Source organism: Podarcis cretensis, assembly GCF_951804945.1.
Source record: "Podarcis cretensis genome assembly, chromosome: 5".
NCBI lineage: Eukaryota > Metazoa > Chordata > Lepidosauria > Squamata > Lacertidae > Podarcis > Podarcis cretensis.
The window spans coordinates 32,724,596-32,745,917 of NC_137174.1; the positions used below are offsets into that span (position 1 = coordinate 32,724,596).

Consider the following 21,322-nt stretch of genomic DNA (forward strand, 5'->3'; position numbering starts at 1 on the left):
TGAGGAAGGGCCATGGAGAACCTAAAACCTTGTTAAAACACACACACACACACACAATGAAGCATGTCCCTTTGGCTCAGAGCAGTGGTTAACACATAGTGGGCTCAAGGACTATTCAAGGCATATAGAAAACCTGGACAGGCAAACTGGAGTTTGAAAAGGAAGGGTTCCTTTCTCCCATATCAAGTGTGTGCAGCTTCCTTAAGAGCTCTCTTATAAGGAAATCAAAGCATTTAGGGATATAAAATCACACACGGAAGCAATGGCTAAGAGAGTGCATAGAATTCTATGATTGTCAGCAACACACAGGCAGGGAAATGATCAAGCAAATGCTTAAAATTATTCTTCTCCTCGGATTGCAGATTTCAAAACAGATAATAGGTCCAAGCAGACATTAATTGCCAGTTCACTGTCAATCATCAGATTACTGTCAGACAACCAAAAAGCTAGAGTCAAATCCTGGCATCTGGAAAACTGTAGACTCTTTTGACACCAGCAGCAATAATGTTCAGTCCTCAGGATTAGGAAATGCAGCCTGACAAAAGCAAGCCTCTATGCCTTCACATATGCAGTGACTGGTTATTCGGCACTTCAGATGTAGAGAAAAGGGGGATAAGCAGGTGGGCTGAAAAGCAACCAAAGTAATCAACACAAAGACATAGCAGAGATAAGGCAGCAGAGTTCTGGTAGCATTCCTGGCCAGGTTTATTAAGGGATTCAATGGTGAATTATTTTTGTGATGTGTTGCATCTTTATTCTGTGACACACAAATGCTACCTACCCTGTAGCAAACAGGAAAGGCTACAACTCTAAGATAGAAACATATCTGCTGCTGCACTGACTGCTGTCTCGGTGCACCAGGGAGAAGACAACTTTCCATACCGATCAGAGGTCCATCAATTTTTAAATGCTCAAATGCCATAGAGATCATAGGTAGCTGCAGTATGCCACATTTTCCCCGTGAGGCAGGAGAGATGATGCACCTCTGAAGGGCATATTGTTACAGCTAATGTCACTAAATCATCTGAGTAGGAGGACTGGGATAATGTGCAGAAGATGGGGCCAATAAAAGCACAGGCCTGCCTCCTGGTTTTCAGACACAAGCTGCCTTATTTGCATTTTTCATCTCTTTTTTTAAAAAAATCACCTCTAGAAGGGACAGGTGAACTTCTTCCCACTCAAGGGCAGAAATTAAGAGTGAATTAAACACACGCACACATACACGCCATACTGACATCATCAACAAGATGAGCCCCATCTACTACTGTACAGCTGTGAAACAGATGTGATTTGAGAATGGAGGAAGTCTTGTTTTTCAGGCAAATTATGAACAAAGGCTGCGTCAAAAAGGACAAGTATAAGAGTGAGCAGCACACAAGTCCCCAGCTATAGGACACCCCACCAAAGTGTGAGGCATGTGTCTTGAGGACACTTTGCAGAGAGTCCATGGTTTTGCAGGTGATATATGTGCTCTCAGATAACGAAAGAGAGCCACACATACCAACAGAAGAGGAGAAAGTGAGATTATTTGCATAATAATTTACATAGTAATGTTCTGGAGGTGGAGAGAACTTGCCTGTTCGAATTCTTCCATATCCACTTCCCCGTCACCATTCAGATCAAACATCTTGAAGGCAATTTCAAAGTTCCTTTGAGGAGCTGGGGGGTGGGGAGAAATATATTATATTTCAAATGTTATAAAGAAACAAGGCTGCAGGGGGGGGGGTGATGTAAGAGTTGTATGTGTTCTAACAGTACATCCCAGGAACAGTCTTCCCAAACACGCTTCCCCTCCTGAAATTATTATCTCTCTCTCTCTCTCTCTTTCTCTCTCTCTCTCTCTCTCTCTATATATATTCTCCTCCTAAACTGAAGTCTTTTTAGGTAAAGGTACCCCTGCCTGTATGGGCCAGTCGTGTCCGACTCTAGGGTTGTGCGCCCATCTTAAGAGGCCGGGGGCCAGCGCTGTCCGGAGACACTTCCGGGTCATGTGGCCGGCGTGACGAAGCTGCTCTGGCGAGCCGGCAACAGCGCAGCACACGGAAACACCATTTACCTTCCCGCTATAAAGCGGTACCTATTTATCTACTTGCACTTAGGGGTGCTTTCGAACTGCTAGGTGGGCAGGAGCTGGGACCGAAAGATGGGAGCTCACACTGCTGCGGGGAATCGAACTGCCGACCATGCGATTGGCAAGCCCTAGGCGCTGAGGTTTTACCCACAGCGCCACCCGCGTCCCTTGAAGTCTTTTTACATTTGCACAACTACTTGTTTATCCATGGACAAACATTTGATGCAATCTCTTCCTAATAAGGAAGCAGATAAAGGAAATTTAAAAAATAAATAAGATGTGATGAACCTTCTGAACAAAATGCATTGAATGGGAGAATGATCAAAAATTGCAAATGGGCAACAGGCACAATGACATATAATAAAACAAAAAAGGGGGATTTTTAAATATGATATAAGCTCACAGGTTAAAAAACAACCACCGACAGCTTAAATCTAGAAATAGAAATACTTTATTGTCAGTGCGCCACTTGTTTACAGTGAGATTAAACAAGCCCCCCCCCCAATCTCTCAGTCCTTGTTACACTCTGTGTGTTGTGGTACGACCACCAACCCTGAACATCGGCTGCAATGTTGCTGTCTTCCATTCAGCAGCCTCACGACTCATGGGTAGAAACTGTTCTTTAACATGTTGGTGCGGCTTATCATGCTTCTATATCTCCTGCCCGAGGACAGGAGAATAAAAAGGTGCTGGCCAGGGTGTGAGTCATCCCTGAGAATGATCCTCGCTCTTCTGAGGTCTCCTGCGATGACATCTAGCGGACTCAGGGGACAGCCCATGATATTGTGTGCTGTCTTCACCACCCTCTGTAGGGACTTTCTGTCCATGGTTGTCAAACCAGCGTACCACATCGTAGTACAGTATGAGAGAAATCATCAAGTGCTGTCTAACATTGTTCTTTTGCAAGACCCTAAGGAAATGGGGCTAGCTCCCCTCTCTTCCTCCGAAAGTCCAACACTATCTCCTTTGTCTCACCAATGTTTAGGTGCAGATTGTTCTCTGAACACCATGTGGATACCTTTTGAACCTCCCCCCTGTACACAGATTTGTCTCTGCCTGTAATTAAACCCATTATGGTGGTGTCATCAGCAAACTTAATAATTGCAGTAGATGGGTCAGATGAAATGCAATCATATGTATACAATGAATACAGGTATGGACTTAGAATGCATCTCTGTGAAGTGCCAGTGCTGAGCTTCAGGGAGGTAGATGTAACAGGCCCAATCCTCACTATTTGTGTCCGATCTCTCAGCAAGTCTTTAATCCAATCACAGATGTTAGAAGAAAGGTCCAGGTCCCTTAACTTTCCGATGACAATGTCTGGAAGGATGGTATTGAAAGCCGAGCTATAATCAATAAACAGCATTCTGACATAATTCCCTGGTCTCTCCAGATGACTTGCTCCGGTGGAAAACATGTTCTAAGATGTTGAAGGACCAATCTCTCGAAGCATTTCATCACTACAGATGTTAATGCAATGGGTCTATAGTCATTTAGGCAGTGAACTGCTGTTTTCTTTGGGACTGGGATAATGGTGGCCGCTTTCAAACATGATGGAGCACAAGCGGTTTGCAGAGAGATGTTAAAAATCCTCGTCAAAACCCCTGCTAATTGATCGGTGCAATTTTTTACCACGATTTCCAGCACCCCATCTGGGCCATCAGCTTTGCTGGGATTCACCAGCCGCAATGTAGCTTTCACTTGATGGTCATATAAAACAAGTGGCTGTGAGTTTGTAGGCTGGCAGACAGGAGCCGAGATATCTGCTCTTTTTGCCTCATAGTGGGCGAAGTAGAGGTTCAGCTCCTCTGCCAACATATCATTGGCCGTGACCATGTTCATCATATTGCCTTTATAGTTGGTTAGGTGCTGCAATCCTTGCCACACTTGTTTTGTATTGTTCTCAGCTAAGCAGTTCTCAACCTTGAGCTTATGTTGTTACTTTGCCGCCTTGATGCCTTTCCTAAGCTTTATTCTTGCCTCTCTATATGTCTTCATGCTCCCTGCCTTAAAGGCAGTATCCCGGGCTTTCAAGAGTGACCTAACTTCAGCAGTCATCCCGGGTTTGCTGTTCCCATCTAAGTACTGAAAGTTAAGTCCTACTGAGTACACTGGGACTTACCCACAGCTAAGTACTGTAACTTACGACACTACTGACAAGTGACAAATGAGATGCAGCACAGAATAGGTCACCTCCTTCCACTCACATCTTTAGTGTACCAACAAAAAACCCTGCAAGTTTTGTACATACAAGAACAGAAAAGCCCTTTCTCAAGTTTATATATCTATGCAACACTCCAAAGGAGGAAAGTATAGGGAATTCCCTGAAGTGACAAGTCCGTTATAGAAGGCTGCTACATTATTATTATTATTATTATTAGTAGTAGTACTTTACGGAGGCAAAGTCTCCCTACCACCTGCACCATGATTCTCCTTGGTAAGGAATTTCTTGTGATGCCCACTAACATTCTGCTGACTGAAAAATCTTGCAGAGATGCTGTTATTTGTAATCCTACACTGATCATATTTCACAGTCCCAGAGAAGAATCTTTGCCTTAGGGTTACCATCTGGATGCTTTCGAACCAGCTCAATCTGTGAGTTTCTCAGTTCCCACTCTTGTTTATAACCAGGCATTTTTTGAGCCTGTTCAAGTCTGTCCACCCACTGCTTCTAGAAAAAATGGCAAGCCTAGTTTGCCTCCAGCACCATCAGGTTTGCTGGAGAAAGTAATTCATGTTGTTCATTTGCCAAGCGAGAATTCCTAATCCTTTCAGTTGGTCTCTCTCAAACAAATCACACATTATTGAATTACAGTAATATAGAGTTATGCAATCAAATGCAGCTTATAAGCACCGAAACACACATACACTAAAAAGCCCATGCGGTCTGTCTACCACTTTATTTTCTATTTCCCTTGTTCAACTTGGCAGTTTTAAGCAACAGTACTTCCAAGTCCCCTGTGCAGTGTTAAAATTTATTCCTACTTTTAAATGAAATGTGAAAGCAGCCAAAAGAGCAAGTATTATACACTTCTGAAGTCAACAACCATCCGTGACAATTAGCAATAGCAATATCGTGTTATTTCCCCCTTTGAGATTAAATGCCCTCAGTTTCAGCAAGTACTTCAAATTCTCTGCATTATGAGAACTGTCTAGATTGTAGAGTCTAGACACATTGCCCCTGAGCCACATTACGTTTTCCAATGTTAATTGGAAAAAGGCTAAGCAGAATTTGATCAAGTATGCACAGTTCTGAAACGGAGAATTAAAAGTATATTCAGAATGTTGATTCTTTAGTTAAAATGGCTTCATAGACATCACAACACCACTCTCTTGTGCAATACAGAAAAAACACATTCAGAATGCCAAATCCTAACAGAAAGTGAAAGGGGATGTTTTGCTTAAATATTCTGCACTATACTATTAAGGCTGGTATTTTTTTGGCAGGCAGCTTCCTACAAAAATAGTCATTTAATTATTTGGAAACCCAAGCTACCTATCGCAGCTAAATTTTTTTGCACTCCAAGTTACACTTCTAAGTTCCCACAATGCAAATACAAAGTACATGTGCAGATCTGAAATCCAATATAAGGTAAAATAGAAGTTACTGCACATCTTGGTGTTTCCTTCCTCATGGCTATGAAACAGCAGGATATATGCCAGCCTCAGAATCAAAATACTTCTTATAAATAAGATACAGCAGAGTGTTCTTTCACACACAGTGGGAGGAAATAAGCGAGATACAGAAACTGTACTTGTCTTCTGTGCTACTCTATCTATACAACCATGCTAGATGTCTCTGTTATATAAACTTACACCAGTGTTTATAACGACCATGGATTCCCCCAAAGAATCCTGGGAATTGCTGTGTGAGACATCGCTGCAAATTCTCTGAGAACTCTACTGCTCACAAAACTCGTTTTCAGGGTTTGGTTGGGCAGCTAACCAAGTTGAGAGGTGTGAACAGGACCCAAGAGAGAAGTACCGTATTTTTTTGTGTATAAGACAACCCCCCCCCCCCAAGAACTAATAGGCCGACATTGTGGGTTGTCTTATACATAGAAAGCAGAGGGGTGATGGGTGATTGGTGGCAGCAGGCAGCAGGAGATTGGCAGTGGCAATTTGGCATGTGTTTGGTTGGACGTACAATCTGCTGTGGTTGCGTCGATTGTGCAAGGTGGGCTTTTAGTGGCCGTGGTGATGTATTCTATTTTCAGTTGTGGGCAGCCCCTGTAGAGTACTTGGCGGTGGTGACCCCCCCAAAAAAGCTCAACAACTCTGGGCAATCTCCCCCCCCCCAGCTAAAAAAAATAGGGGTCGTCTTATACCTGGGGGCATGTTATACACGGAAAAGTATGGTACTCTTGGTTGCCTAAAACCAAACTGTCTCTCCCTTCCCCACTTCTTTCAGGCCTTCATGAAAACACCCCCACCAGAAAAGTGGTTTTCCTGTTCTATAAGACTATATAAATCAAAGAACATAACCCATTAGAAGTGAATAGTTTTGACAATACAGGTTACTGTATGTCTGTATACTGTATGTTAAGAGACTCTTGAGAGGGGTTGTGTATAGAAGAAACAGAAGACACTTACAAATGGTGTTACCACCTTCTTATTTAGACATCTGATATCGAGGAAGAGGTTGAACAACAAAATACAATGGAATCTGAGTTAAGATGTTTCACATGCATTACAGTAACACCAAAATGGCTGAAAATGATGCATGAAATACCTATTTAGATAAGTAGCTTATGATATAATAGTAATGTTTTTGAAACTTGAGCTGGCTGAAAAAAGGGGAGATGAGATGATATAGGTTACTGTGACTCTAGACTTCTCAATTCCAACTTGCAATCCTAGGTTCCCAAAATGATTCCATAATTATTATTTATATTATATTTTTAATATATTAATAACCTTCAGTGTGCCTGTTCTAGAAATCCTGTGAAATGCACTATCATTCACTATCATTCTTCTGTTAAAGATGAGAAGCTGGTGTTTAAATAGTTCAGAATATAGTCTGGAACTTGTTTATGGTAGCCACTGGGAGAAGTAAAGTACTATGCAGGGAGGCAAAACCCCACCTTCTGTCCAATGGGAAACCTATTTAGGGACTGGTGGTGGGTTGCTGTTTATTAACTTGTCTAAAAACATTTTAGAGTTGGGGAACCATTACTATTTGTTCTAGGGACACAAAGTAAGTCCATTACAGAGACAGAACCTGATCCAACAATCCATCAATTGGATTGTTGGTATTGGAGGTCAATATTAACACTTACCTGCAGAGCAGGTAGTACATTATCATTCCGGTGTTCAGGGGAAATCTATATTATTTGAGATTTATGCAACAGGCAGCTGCAGGAAAGTACGTTCTCAAAGGGAGTTAACAAGTTACCTTAGAATAAAACAGAGGTGTATTCTGTGCCCTTTCAACAACTGAAGAACAGTAAACAGCTGCTTTTCCATCTGGTGATACTACTAACAGGCTAATGGTGTTTCCACTACAAAACAAAGGACTCAGCCATGATCAAAGCCACCAGCAACCATCTCAGGACTGTCAGAACAAGAAATATCCAAAGAGGATTTCGTTCCAAGCAGAGTTAATATTATTCTACAACACTCCTCATAGTGAAGGTAAAGGGATAATTTTCTTATTATGCCAGTACAATATTAAGCCATGAAATTTCTTGCTTGAACAGGATTAGCTGCATACCTTTATGGCAGAGCTAGGTTAATGCTCAAAAGAATGCATTCATTTTCAGTGGAAATTCATAGTGCTGAAGATTTATCCTTCCCTCAAATGTTTGCATAACATGAAGATTAGCTGAATAAATGTGTGAATATTTCTCTCCTGGGACCTCCACAAGGACACATCTAAAATGCATGCTACTAAAAAGGAAAAGGTGGCTTGACATCTTGCCAACAGGGTGAACCACGCATCCAATATTCCATCTTGTAATTTGGCCATGTGTTAGGAACCTGGTTGGATTTTAAAGGCAGCATAATAGCATTTTCAACACCAACTAAGAAGGCAGGTTAAAGATCATCTCACAGAGAACATATAATCACCCAGATAATATGTTATTTGGCAATTTATAAATAAAATATAAATCTACAAATAAGGCGGCATTCATACAGAAAACCTGCCTCTAAGGGGGTAAGCGGGGTAATATGTACACTGCCACTGGTTCAGTGCAAGTGCTTATTGTAAGCAATTACAAGGGCTGGGGGGGAAAAACGGGGAAAATAATAAAAAACCCATGGTGCCTCTAGAGTTTGCAGTGAAGACAAGAGAAGTTTACAGTTTGTCTGAAGCAGAGGGGCTGTAATCCAAGCTTTACGTATTTGGTGCAATTTACACAGCTGTTTTTACAACAGACTTGTAAATCGCCTTGGGATAAAAGCAGGAGGAGATTCATAAAACAACATCACCATGGCAGGGGCATGGTTGCCACTCCCTGGTGGGTTTTGAGTCAACTGGGTTGGAAATGCATAAGAAGAGGTCATCACAATGTGGGTTGCCTGGTCAAGTGGGCAATTCTCAAACCAGCCCTTCCCCTCTATCAGGGCTGCTACAATTTCTGTGGGAAGTAACTGCCTTATCAGTGGGGAACCAGTAGCCCCCCAGAAGTTGTTGGACTACAACTCTCATCAGCCCAAATCAGCGTGGACAAAAGTCAGGGCTGATGGGAGCCATGGTACATGGTGCAACACAGTCTAGAAGGCCACAGCTTCCAAGCTCTGCTATAAATCTTCAAAATAAATATATTTTACGGGGTAATTAATTTCCAAATATTTAATGTCCAAACATGCAGATTATGTGTGGATTTTATGTTATTCAAAATGATACTGATCTTTGGTGAGAATGAGATTCAGATAAGACTATAAAGTCCTAGATGCCTGCATGCTATCCTTGCTCCTTCTAAAATTTAATAGAGGGTAGCAATACGTTACTAGTGAGCATTACTACTGGATTTACAAAGCAATCCTGTGCATGTTTACTCAGAAGCAAGTCCCATCAAATTTGAGGAGGGAGACTCTCCACCACTAAGTGTGTTTAGGACTGCAATCTAAGTCAAGATTTTCCAGCAGAGGCTCAGCACTTCCACAAAACATTAACTCCAGTCAGCAAAATTAAATCAACACTCGGCTGGCACTAAAAATTGGAACACTACAAACAATTTATACCCGTGCATAATGTTACACTGTAATTTAAGCAGACAAAAAGGGGAAAAGGGAAAGGACAAAATTGTTTCTTTACAACTCATCTTTACAACTTAATGAGATGGAAAAATTCCATTAAAAGGAACTTTAAACATATTATACTCCCCATCTCCGTATTCAGAAAATAAAATGTCATATCCTAGCTAATATGAATTGAATGGTATTATCCGTCTGATTTGGGTTTATATGAAAAATGTCCTTTATGGGAAAGGGAAGAACAAAGCACCTTGAATTACCACACTGAAATTTGAGAAGAGAATATGGGTTAACTTGGCAGTAGCAAGGGGGGAGGGGAACACTGCTAGGACTCTTTATAGTCCAAGGCACTGGTATGTGCCACAGTTTGCAAAAAGTCAAAACCAAATATTATATAGTGCCCACTGTCGGTGCACATGCATTCAATGTGCCTCATTTGTTTTGCCTTAAGTTTGCAAAAATGCTGGATTTTCTAACATGGTAAGCAGATGCCAGGAGCTGCCCTGACGGTCTAATCAATTCAACCAAAATCCCAGACTGTGTGAGAAATTCTGCTTTAGAACTGAATGCAGTTTGGCCTATAATCCACGGAAGCATTTATGGTTAGCTGAAGTGGACTCCTTGATCCAAACTAGATCCAAACTAGGTCCAAACTAGATCCAATGCCATTCATGCAACTGGAACAAGTGGGAGGTTTAGATCAGGTCTACAGTGTGAGGCAAAGTGCAAAATCCCCCCTAGCCTGCACTTCCAGGCCTCTGTCCATATGAGGGTGCCCACAACCGCTGTTTATTTTCTAGAAAGCCACTGCTAATTGCATGAATGACATCATATACCTAGTAAAGTCCTCAGAAGAATCTCCACTGGCTACCAGCCAGCTATGGGGTTGCCATCTCCTGGCAACCATGTTGGCCATTTCACACTTGACCAAAGCCAAAACTCCATATGGATGCAAAATAAAACATACATTTAGTGGCAAATGACATAAGGCTTCTTTTAGGTTTTTTTAAAAAAAGTTTTTAGTATACAAATATATTAAATAAATGGCAATATGTGATTTTTTTTAAAGCACCAATGATGAATACAGTTTAACTTATCTCTCCTTTGCAGTTTGAAGAGATAAGACACAATGTTTAGATGAGAGTACAAGTCTTATCTTTTAGCAACATTACATCAGTTATTGGCTGACCTTCAAAGGACAAAAACAAATGCAAAGACAAAGCTTTCCGTAGTAAATTCATGCTCAAGTCCTGGCCCAATGCTATATAAATGGCTATTCTAAACCTGCCTTGCTAGGAGGCTAGAATCCATCAGGTTGGCATGATGAAAATTGCATTATAAAGGGTTCACCTTATATAGAATCATTGCCACTAACCCACAACTACTTTCTGTCCTGGATCTACAACTACCATTGCCTGTGATCTGGGAGACCACTACTTCTGCAGCACAAAGCATACCGCTCATGGGTGGTAACCAGCATATGGACCAAAATTCTCAATGGGGATGATTTTGAGATACTGAAATAGTGAGAGTGAGTGTCCAATTTAGCAAAAGCTACTGTTCCCTTTAAAAGAACGAATACAACATTTTAGCATTTTCTTTTTCGTTCTCTACTGCAGAGTCCTCTAAGGCAGTGTTTCCCAACCTTGGGCCTCCAGCTGCTTTTGAACTACAATTCCCACCATCCCTGACCACTGGTCCTGCTAGCTAGGGATGATGGGAGTTGTAGTCCAAAAACAGCTGGAGGCCCAAGGTTGGGAAACACTGCATATGGTAGGGTGCTGGGGGAGGTCAGGTTAACCCTTTCTTTCTGCAGTACAAATCTCCCAAAGTTGCTATTTGTTCCAATATAGATCTCTGTATGTCTCCTCACAGAATTAAAAATTGTGAGTGGAAAATTGGCTTTGATGGGTCACATATCAAACAGGTGCGCTCTCCCTTGCAGCTACACCAAGAAACTCCAGCAGGTTAAAACTTACAAGTGATTTTTTTTCATTTCTCTGGTTACAAATAGAAGTTATAGCTATAGGACCAGAATCCTAAATATCCTTCCTTATGAGCTATTTTGAATTAGATAAGTGGGATTTACTTCTGTGCAAATATAGCCAATTAAAAAATTGTTTATTAAAAATACAGTTATTTCACATGGGAGCTCACAACATTTTAACATAATTCAAGACCATTAGGATTGGGCTGAAAAAGCACTAGACCTATCTTTTCTCCTGTTGGTCTTGTTAGTGTCAAATTTTCATTATCTCTGTCCTATAACTGCTGTACCAGAAAGTACATCCACCACTCCAAATGTCTTTTCATCCAGTTCAATTCTAAAGAAGATAAAAGGGAAGTTCCACCTCTTTTTGTGTAAGCAGAGACATCACCTTACCAACAAAGGTCCATATAGTAAAAGCTATGGTTTTCCCAGTAGTGATGTACAGAAGTGAGAGCTGGACCATAAAGAAGGCTCATCGCCGAAGAATTGATGCTTTTGAATTATGGTGCTGGAGGAGACTCTTGAGAGTCCCATGGACTGCAAGAAAAACAAACCTCTCCATTCTGAAGGAAATCAGCCCTGAGTGCTCACTGGAAGGACAGATCGTGAAGCTGAGGCTCCAATACTTTGGCCACCTCATGAGAAGAGAAGACTCTCTGGAAAAGACCCTGATGTTGGGAAAGATGGAGGGCACAAGGAGAAGGGGAGGACAGAGGACGAGATGGTTGGATAGTGTTCCTGAAGCTACCAGCATGAGTCTGACCAAACTGCGGGAGGCAGTGGAAGACAGGAGTGCCTGGCGTGCTCTGGTCCATGGGGTCACGAAGAGTCGGACACGACTAAATGACTAAACAACAACAACAACAACAAGTATCTCATCACTAAGGAAATTTGAACGGTGCTAATAAAAATTAAAATTGGAGAGTAGCTAAAGCAATGAAACTGGTGCAGCATCCTCCATGCTTTTTTAAAAATTTTTTTGCTATAGCATTCATTTAACAGAAGACCAGAAGTTATCAGCACATTTCTAAATGTTATTTTATTATCTTTTGGGGGAATGGGGGGGGGGAATCATACAGCAGACTAGGAAACAGACTGCATGAGAGCAGTAAATTACTTATAAATAAAATATGGTGACAGACTTCATCTTCTATGCAGTAGGCAAACAGCTCTCTGCTTGTAAAATGCAAATGAGTTGTATTTAAGGTCTGGCCAGCTGATGAGCACTGCGGTAAGAAAAAAAACCAACCACCAAAATGAGGCCCATTTTCTAGGGCTTAATGCACTAATGATTCCTAACTTTATTCATTGGATTGCTAGGGATATCCACTTAAGAGAGGACCCGCATGATTTTTGCAAAAAGTCATCACAATGGGTCTACAAAAGAAGGAGATAGATTAATATTTTGAAACAGAAAGGAGGGTAACTGGCAGAATAAAAACTGCAGATACCATCAAATCTCTTAATTTTGGCATTTAATTTTCCTTGCTTGTAATTAGGCTTTCAAAGGCTAGCACAGATGCGCTGAGTGGTGCCAAAATCAATGCCACATCGCTGATTAAATCTGAATTAAAATAAAGCCGAGATAAGCCCAATTTTTCACACCATCTATGTAGAAGAAGTTTATGATGCTGTTCCACTAGTTAGGATTACATATATTCTCACTCTACAGAGGTTTCTATTAGATAACTTCAAATAAGCCATTTATGGTGCAAGCTTATTCATGTTTACTCAAAAGAAAGCTCCATTGACCTAAGTGGATCTTACTCCCAGGTAAGTGCACAAAGAATTACAGCCATCTTCCAAGCATATTCTTTTCTATCTTACCTTAAAACATTTATAGGCCACCTTTAAGAGTAAAACCTCTCCCAAGGCTGCTTTCCACCATAAAATATTAAATACAATAAACATTATCACGCACTAATAAAACCAGCAGAAAAGCAAATACATCTCACCCAGAACACAGCTGAAGCCAAAGTCAATCATAGCTACAGCCAGAGACTATTTGTTTTTGAACTAATTTGTGCTCTTTAAAAACAACGAAGCATCCTGCAATTATAATTACACATAAGTAGTTTGTTAACATTCTGTTACTTAATAATGTATTAACATTCCGTTTTCCTCCTTCTTAATGGTTTGTTTTATTTACACGCATTAACTAATTATTTTATTAGAGGCGTAAACTAATTAGGTTTAAAACAAATTAACAGGAGCTATGGAACAAAGGGAATGGCTCGATTTGGAATCATGGCAAACCACAGTGAAGGAAGCTTAAGGAATCAGTCATGATTGCGCCAGCCCCAGATCAGGAGCCAAACATGTTAAAGGCAACTGGGTGACTTAGCATTGCTGAAGCAATCACCATAGATGACAGCGACATGAAAGGGCAGACAAAAGCTGAATGCAGAAAGGGCAGTAAAAGGATACAAAGTTCCTCAAGTTTAGAAGGTAATTCAGTAGCATCACAGAATTCAAATCAGGATGAGAACGACATCTGAGTTAATGGAAAATAAAACTTCCTGGGTTGGGTCTAACTAACACAGAAACTAAAAACAAACAAACAGGATATGGACAGTGCAAATTACACCCAATAAAGAAGAATGGATTAAGCAAAGTGATGGAATATGCTGAATCAGCAAAGTTAACAGCTAAAATAAGAGAACTTAATGATTATTGCTTTATTGAAGAATGGAAGCCTTTTCTGGGTTACTTAAAGAAATATTATAACGTGATGAAACCATGAGCAGGATTTGAACTATAAACAACAGAGAGAATTAGGGATTACTGTGTTAGGGTGCAGCAAAGGGATAGAAAAGAAGAACATCATGGGAAATGGGATGGGAAGTTGATAATATGAAAGGAAAATTCATTATGTATTGGAACTTTATGTGCAATATGTGGAAATTTAAAAAAGAAACAAATTAGACCCTTGACTTGAACAGAAGAAAACATGTTCTCTTGCAGTTCCATCTGCCCTGACTGGGGTATCTTAGATTAGAAGCCGAGGGTGTTGCCAATAACAGTATTTCTCCTTAGGTGCAATTTAGAGAGACTGGTTGCCTTAGGTCACATCTATGCACTGTTCATTCACATTATTTTGTACATTTGAGTTACATCCAAGAGATCAGGGAGGGCAACTGAAACATCTGGTGGAGCATCATGGAGCATCAAAAAAAGTATCCAGGGGAAAAAACACAATAGAAAAAGATAAAATAGCCCTTCCTAGGGTATAAAGCAGCTATATATAAAAGAAATGTGTGTGTTGTAATCCATAAACTCGTTTTCATTGAATTCTGCAGCAAGTCCTTGCTCATTTCGGTGGACAAACAACATTTTTTCCTCTCTGCACTTTTCTGGGCAAGAATAAAGCTAATGTGGAATTGCTGTTTTGATGCCTCAGCACTTCTCAGTGCTACTCTGAAAGTACGAACGACTAATATATGTGTACAATGCGCACCAGAGAACAGGAACAAATATTCATATTTATGATTTGGCTTTTTCTTGCCAACAGGCTGTAAGCTTGGTTGCTTTGAAATGAGAGAAATTTCCTAACACACATTATTAGTGCAAACTGTATTTGTGTGTAGGTGGGGAGATTCAGGTAAACCTCTGCCAACTACTTAGGCATTACTCTTCTACTGTGAACATCCCAGTGGAAAGTGGAAAGGCAAGCATATAGGTAAGCATTTTGATAAGCACCTCTATAGCACAGTGAGAGCCAGGTGCTGGTGTCCCATAGCTCTGTGGCAGAGCACATGTCTGTGTTGGAATACAGCTCCGTTCCACCTTAAAAAGGGAACAGGCTGTTGTGTGTCACATGGCTGTTTACTTCCTGCTCGCTGGGAGTTTCCGTTTTGTATATAGCTTTCGTTCTGGCTGTTTTTCCTGGACATGGAGGCAAGCAGTCATGTTTTTCCTTTGTTCTGATCTACGTTGAATAAAGCTGTAAATATGTTCTCCTGTCTGAATCTTCCATTGTGGAGACTGCTAAAAGGATGTGAACGAGTCTTAGAATGTCTCTGAGACTCGTGTCGCTAATTGACTGATACTGTTCCACGGGAGACCGGTGATCGTCCGGAGATGATTGGGGCCTGCCTGATGGCTCCGTCTCCCTGGCAGTATTCCAACAGTCTGTATGTAGGCAGTCCTGTGTTCCATCCTTGCTATCTCTAGATAAAACTCAGAAAGAATCCTGTCCGAAACCTTGTAGTCACTGTCAGCAAGTGTTGTTGCAGGAACCCCCCTCCCCCCGAATCATTCAGTTTGTACAAACACGACACATACACACTCATATGCGACGCTTCATTTAATGAAACTTCCCTGAATGTACCAACACGTCCACAGTGAGCCCTACCCAGTTGGCATGCCAACCTTGATGGTCCTAGACAGAAGATCATTACACTCACAAAGGACCTGCATATGGAAATGGATTCAGTATGGACTGAAACAAAGGACAGTGACCAGCCCTTCCCGCTGGGGGCAGGAAACAGTGAACTCCTCTTTATCCTCAGAAATGTAATCATGGGGAGGGGGAAAGGAGGAACCGGACAGGTGACAAGACACTCAGGTTACCACCACAACTCCTCCCTGAACCCCTCTTCTTTGTGATGTGTCAATGATGTAGTCATGATGTAGTCTTAGGGGTGTAGCATGGGGGATTAGTAACTAATAAAAGCTGGGGTCTTCTTTTGTTCAGGGCTTCCATCTTGTTTCACCTGGTGGCAGGTGGGAGTCCTGTCGCGACAGTCTTCAATAAAGACCAAGCCTACTGGCTGCTGTTTTGCTCTGGTATTCCTGGCTGGTGTCCTTGTTTTTTGTCCAAGGGAGCCCTCAGATTTCTCTGTTAACAGTGTAAACACTACTGATGTAGATGTTCCAATGGTCTGACTAGGTATACGACAACTACGGTAATTACATTCCTAGAAGGGCTCTAAAGATGCTTTGCTATTTCTATTGTAGAACCATAGAGTTGGAAGGGACCACCTAGTTCAACCCCTTGCAATGCAGGAATCTTTTTGCCCAACGGGGGGCTCAAACTCATGACTCTTGAGATTAAGAGTCACATGCTCTACTGGCTGAGCTATCCTGCAGGGCTTGGTAGAGTATAGAGTTGCTCTTTAATATAAAGAAACTTATTAAAATGCCCTTATCAAATAGTTTTGATGCAAAATAAGCTAAGCACCTCTAGTTTAAAGATAGACAAACTGTAAGGGAAAAAACACCCCATATTGCCATCATTTAAGGATTTATTATTATTATTTTAAACACCCTCAGTGTTAATAAAATGATAAGGACAAAACATGTACTTACTGGAAAGAACTGTAGTGAGGAAGATATAGTCAGAAAAGGAGATCAAACCGCATTCTCCAAGTGCATAAAAGATGCTGTCTTCATCTGCAAACCTTTCACGTTCCTGGGAGATTCTCTATTTTAAGCAATCAAAAGCACGATGTTCCCAAGAGAAGAAAAATAAACTCAGTTTAAAAAGCCAGGAGTTAAAACAAGACCACATCTTTTACACTTTTAATATTGTTGCCTCTACCCATCCCTTTCCCTAAATAAACCCCCTCCTATTGTCATTCTAGATAACTTTTCCAGCCTTTAAATTTGTCAGTTGTTTCTTGAAGATTAAGATAAGAATCAAGCTTTATTCTCTATCTTAAGGTAAAGGTACCCCTGCCCGTACGGGCCAGTCTTGACAGACTCTGGGGTTGTGCGCCCATCTCACTTAAGAGGCCAGGGGCCAGCGCTGTCCGGAGACACTTCCAGGTCACGTGGCCAGCGTGACATCGCTGCTCTGGCGAGCCAGAGCCGCACACGGAAATGCCGTTTACCTTCCCGCTGGTAAGCGGTCCCTATTTATCTACTTGCACCCGGAGGTGCTTTCGAACTGCTAGGTTGGCAGGCGCTGGGACCGAGCAGCGGGAGCGCACCCCGCCGCAGGGATTCGAACCGCCGACCTTTCGATCGGCAAGTCCTAGGCGCTGAGGCTTTAACCCACAGCGCCACCTGTGTCCCCATTCTCTATCTTACAAAACACATTTCAACCCAGAAGAGTCAACTCAAATGGCGCCTCACTGTTCCCTCCCACCAGCCTAATTGTTTGCAAAATGCTAAGGTATTCTAAGGGCTCTTTATTGCCATTCTTTATATAGTAGGCACAAGGAATTTCACTGTCAGTTTCGTGTTTCTGTTAAAATAAAAAAAAGTAACATATTAGTACTTGGGATTGAGGGCCCCTGCTTTGAATAAGCAAAACAACAACCCTTTCAGTAAAGTTTCTTACAGCAACTACTTCAGTTGCAATGCAGGTCTGATACAGACTCAAGGATGCCTCTCTCTGAACCATGGTAATTAAATTGGGAGCAGGCTGCAGGAGTTATGGTAAACAATGGTTTGGGTTACATGTACACTGATGCAAACCATGGTTAATGCTAACCATGGTTCCCCTGAAACTAGAAATTGTAACGATGGCATGAAGTAAGTTTGCAGAACATAGCTTCATGAGTTAGTCTCAACTGTTGTTTGCATCACTGCACATTCAATGCAAAACCCTTGTTAACCCTAGAAATGGAAAGGAGAGGAAAAGTTGATACAAGGAGAGAAAGAAGTAGGATACACCTATGCTTCACTCCTGATCTCCACACCATGGTTAAGATATCAACAACATCACATCTGAACTGGACTTTGGTGAAATAAAGCACACTTATGGTCATTGTACTGCAGACCACACAAGTGTTCTCCCTTTACCCTACCACACACACAAGATAAATTGCTGAACTCAAGAGCGCTAAACCATTTTGACAACTGAAGATTTAAAGGCTGAAAAGTATGCACAAAGTGGGTTAGAGGTTGGGTTCTAAATTTACTAGTTCAGAAGTATTAAAAGACATCTCATACACACACACACACACACACAGAGGAAAGAAAAATATTAAAGGACGGAGTGGAGTTGTGGTTAATGTGTATGAAAACATGCAGGCACAGAAGCACCGAAATAGCAAGCTTAAGTTTAGGAACAATACTAGGGAACAAAGAGAGACACCACCAACAGCACACCAGGGGGCAGTTATACAACTGTCCCCTATCTGTTACCTCTGTCTAGCGAGGATCCCATCATATACAAGATAAAGGAAAGACAATTTGTTAAGCAGTGACACTTAAAGCACATCGAAAGCACATCAAAAACATTGCAGCATCTTTTGATCTGTTACTTTTGAAGACCTAAGGAAAATTTGGAGCAATTAACCAGTCCTGGTTACTGTATGTTCTTAATTAAGAAATGTAGACAAGAGCCCCAGGAGACACCGTCTCTTGAGGTTCAGATGCCTATGAAAGTTTTCATCCCAGTTCTGTCTTGCAAAGCTCATTGTATTTAAATTGGAAACAGTCCATTGAATTTAGATAAAAGTTAGGCATTATCTGGTCCGCAAAGTTACAGCGGAAAACAGTAATCACACTGATTAAAAACTGCAAGTTCTAATTAAAGCCAAAATCTACTAGGCTTACACAAATGTGCACACAGTTCTTATTTTGTCAATGAGAGATTGCAAAAATGTCAAATGAGAAATCGTTAACAATAATCTGAAACATTTAACAGTGCAAACACTTTTAGGGAATATCAGAATGCATCCTAATGCTATGGGTACATTTTCAATAAACAAATGGTTTTTGCCTTACCAATACCATTTTGATACTGCTTCGAAAACAAGTAACATGGAAAAAGTTTTACACGGGCTCATAATTAACTTATTAATTATGTTAATGCTGTATATTTTACCTGAGATAGTTTGCAGATTTTGCATCTTTTATAGCATGTATTTAAGTAACCAATGCAGTATTTATGATCCAAGTAACTCCCATTTTAACACCAAACGTTAGATGAAGACTATGTGCTATCAGTAATATATGGGAATACAATCACAGTATCACACATTTGGACTACGAGAATTTCAGGACCCTGATGTTTATCTTAAGATTAAAGTTCTGGAAACATGCATTTATGAACAAATTCCAGTGTTCTATTTTTTTTTTGGGGGGGGGAAGGTCTGGGATCTATTTAGATAAACACAAATGCATGGCCACATCAAGAAATCGCTGACGTTCCCCCCCTGGATGGCAGACCCCGTGCCATTTGACAAACTACTTCCAAAGCTCCCGCCTCAGTTTCAAGCAAGGTTTACCATGCAGAATGGAAGGCTGAAATTCAAGAAACTCTTGTAAGGCCCCTTGGACACATGGAACTAGTCCCAAGGTTCCTAGGATCCAAGCCAAGAATTTGACCCATCCGTATTGATTAGCCATTGCTACTGCAATTCACTTTAAAGAAGGATCACGGCTGTGATTGGTTGGACCTCACATTCTTAGATGAGGCTCTGGGCAGATTTCCCACAATGCAATTAGCTTGGCATTCCCCCTCTATTTTATTATGTATCTTAAAGACTTAAGAATTTAGACAGTTGTGATCCTAAATAGACTTAACTTACCAGTCTCCTTTCCAAAAGGATTTTCTCATAAAGTGTATTTGCTGATTTAGCAAAACCATTGTGTTGTTATCATTTTTAAAGGGGGTGTAGTTTCAAAATTAAAGCATTCAAAACACTTTCAACTTCCATGTTGCACTTCTAGAAAGTTTACATGTGAATGAAACTTAAGGGGAAACCACCTCAATAATTATAATACACTTTCCTGTTCTGGATAACTTTAAAAATATACATAGTGAATGTGGGGTGGGGGGTGGGGTTGGTTAGAATGGGTTAAATCTATTTTACGAAACCATTAGACTAGGAAAAGAACCATATTCACCCAAAACTATTGAGAATTTTTTAAATGTCAGACTTCCACTGGAATTCATTATAGAATTTTCCCCTGCACTGAGAGCAATAGCTATTGATAGATAATTAGTATTTAAACATGGTCAGAATGCAAGATGCACATTTGTGTTATAGTCCTGAATACCACTGAGTGAGCTTCCTATTCCCTCTGCAATTCTGTATATTAATTCTACAGGCATAAAATCAATCGCTCAAGTGCACTCCATTAAAATGCATTTTCTCTTGTGTATAAAACTGAGTTCTATGAATCCCAACACCACCCTCCCCCAATGATATTTGCTGCTGCTCTTTCTTGCTGCACAATGCGTTGTTACATTTGAAGGAATCCAATGCAAGGTATTTAAAAAGCAAACTCAACATGCAAATGGAAATGTGGGGAAAAGCAGTAAGTGGTATTTTGTTAGTGTTAATATACCAGCCTCCTTGCCTTATCACCAGGATGAATAATATTAAAATAACTTCAGCACAACCCTCACATGGTATGCCCTTTTTGCAACTGGATGCTAAATTAATTTCCAGCATCCAAAGCTAATTTAGTTTATTTGTCAAAATTAAGAAAGGAGTAAACACTTTATTATATGAAGCTCCCACTTGCTTTGGATATATTGCTCCAAAAGACCCTGGCTAGGAAAGGCAGTTTAGCCTACTGAAAAATGATGAATTAATCAAATCAATAGGGCTTGTTCAGAGTGTTGATCGAAGTTCACAACTCAGATAAGGTGGAGAAAATGCACAATTCATTAGGACAGAGATTATTTACAATAACATTTCTGGAGTTGAGACATCCTGTTAGCCACAAGCATACAAGGCAAACATACAGACTTAGGCATACTTCAATTAAATATATATATATATCTATCACCACAAGCAAGAATATGCATATACAGAAGAAGTGAACAATTCAGTTTCCACCAAATAGATTTAGTCCATCAGCTAAGTGAACAATCAAAGCAATGCTTCTTGCAGATGTTGCTGTACATGAACCATGCAGGAGAAGTGAATAACTATGACAAAACAGAACAGCCCATCTGTCAAAAGGACAGCAAGAAAGACTGTGAATACCCATTTTGCCCAATGGGTTGAATCATGGAAGGCAATACTTCTACGTATTTATCTTCCGGAGTACTATGATAATGTTGCATCTAATAAAACAGAAAAGAAATCCACATGTGTGCTATTGAATTCATTTAAGAAAGTCATGATATGAGGGGAAATGTTGCTAGGACT

The 21,322-nt window shown here is 40.7% G+C and overlaps 1 protein-coding gene across 1 annotated transcript in view; it reads right to left on the reverse strand.

Annotated features, from left to right (window-relative positions):
* MICU1 (mitochondrial calcium uptake 1) overlaps positions 1 to 21,322 on the reverse strand; it is a 127,447-nt gene that overhangs the window by 48,126 nt on the left and 57,999 nt on the right. Inside the window, exons 6-7 of the mRNA XM_079976368.1 lie at positions 16,572 to 16,686; positions 1,577 to 1,659 (exon numbers count right to left, since the gene is read on the reverse strand). Coding sequence (XP_079832494.1) covers positions 1,577 to 1,659; positions 16,572 to 16,686 — 198 coding nt within the window. The remainder of the gene's footprint in view (positions 1 to 1,576; positions 1,660 to 16,571; positions 16,687 to 21,322) is intronic.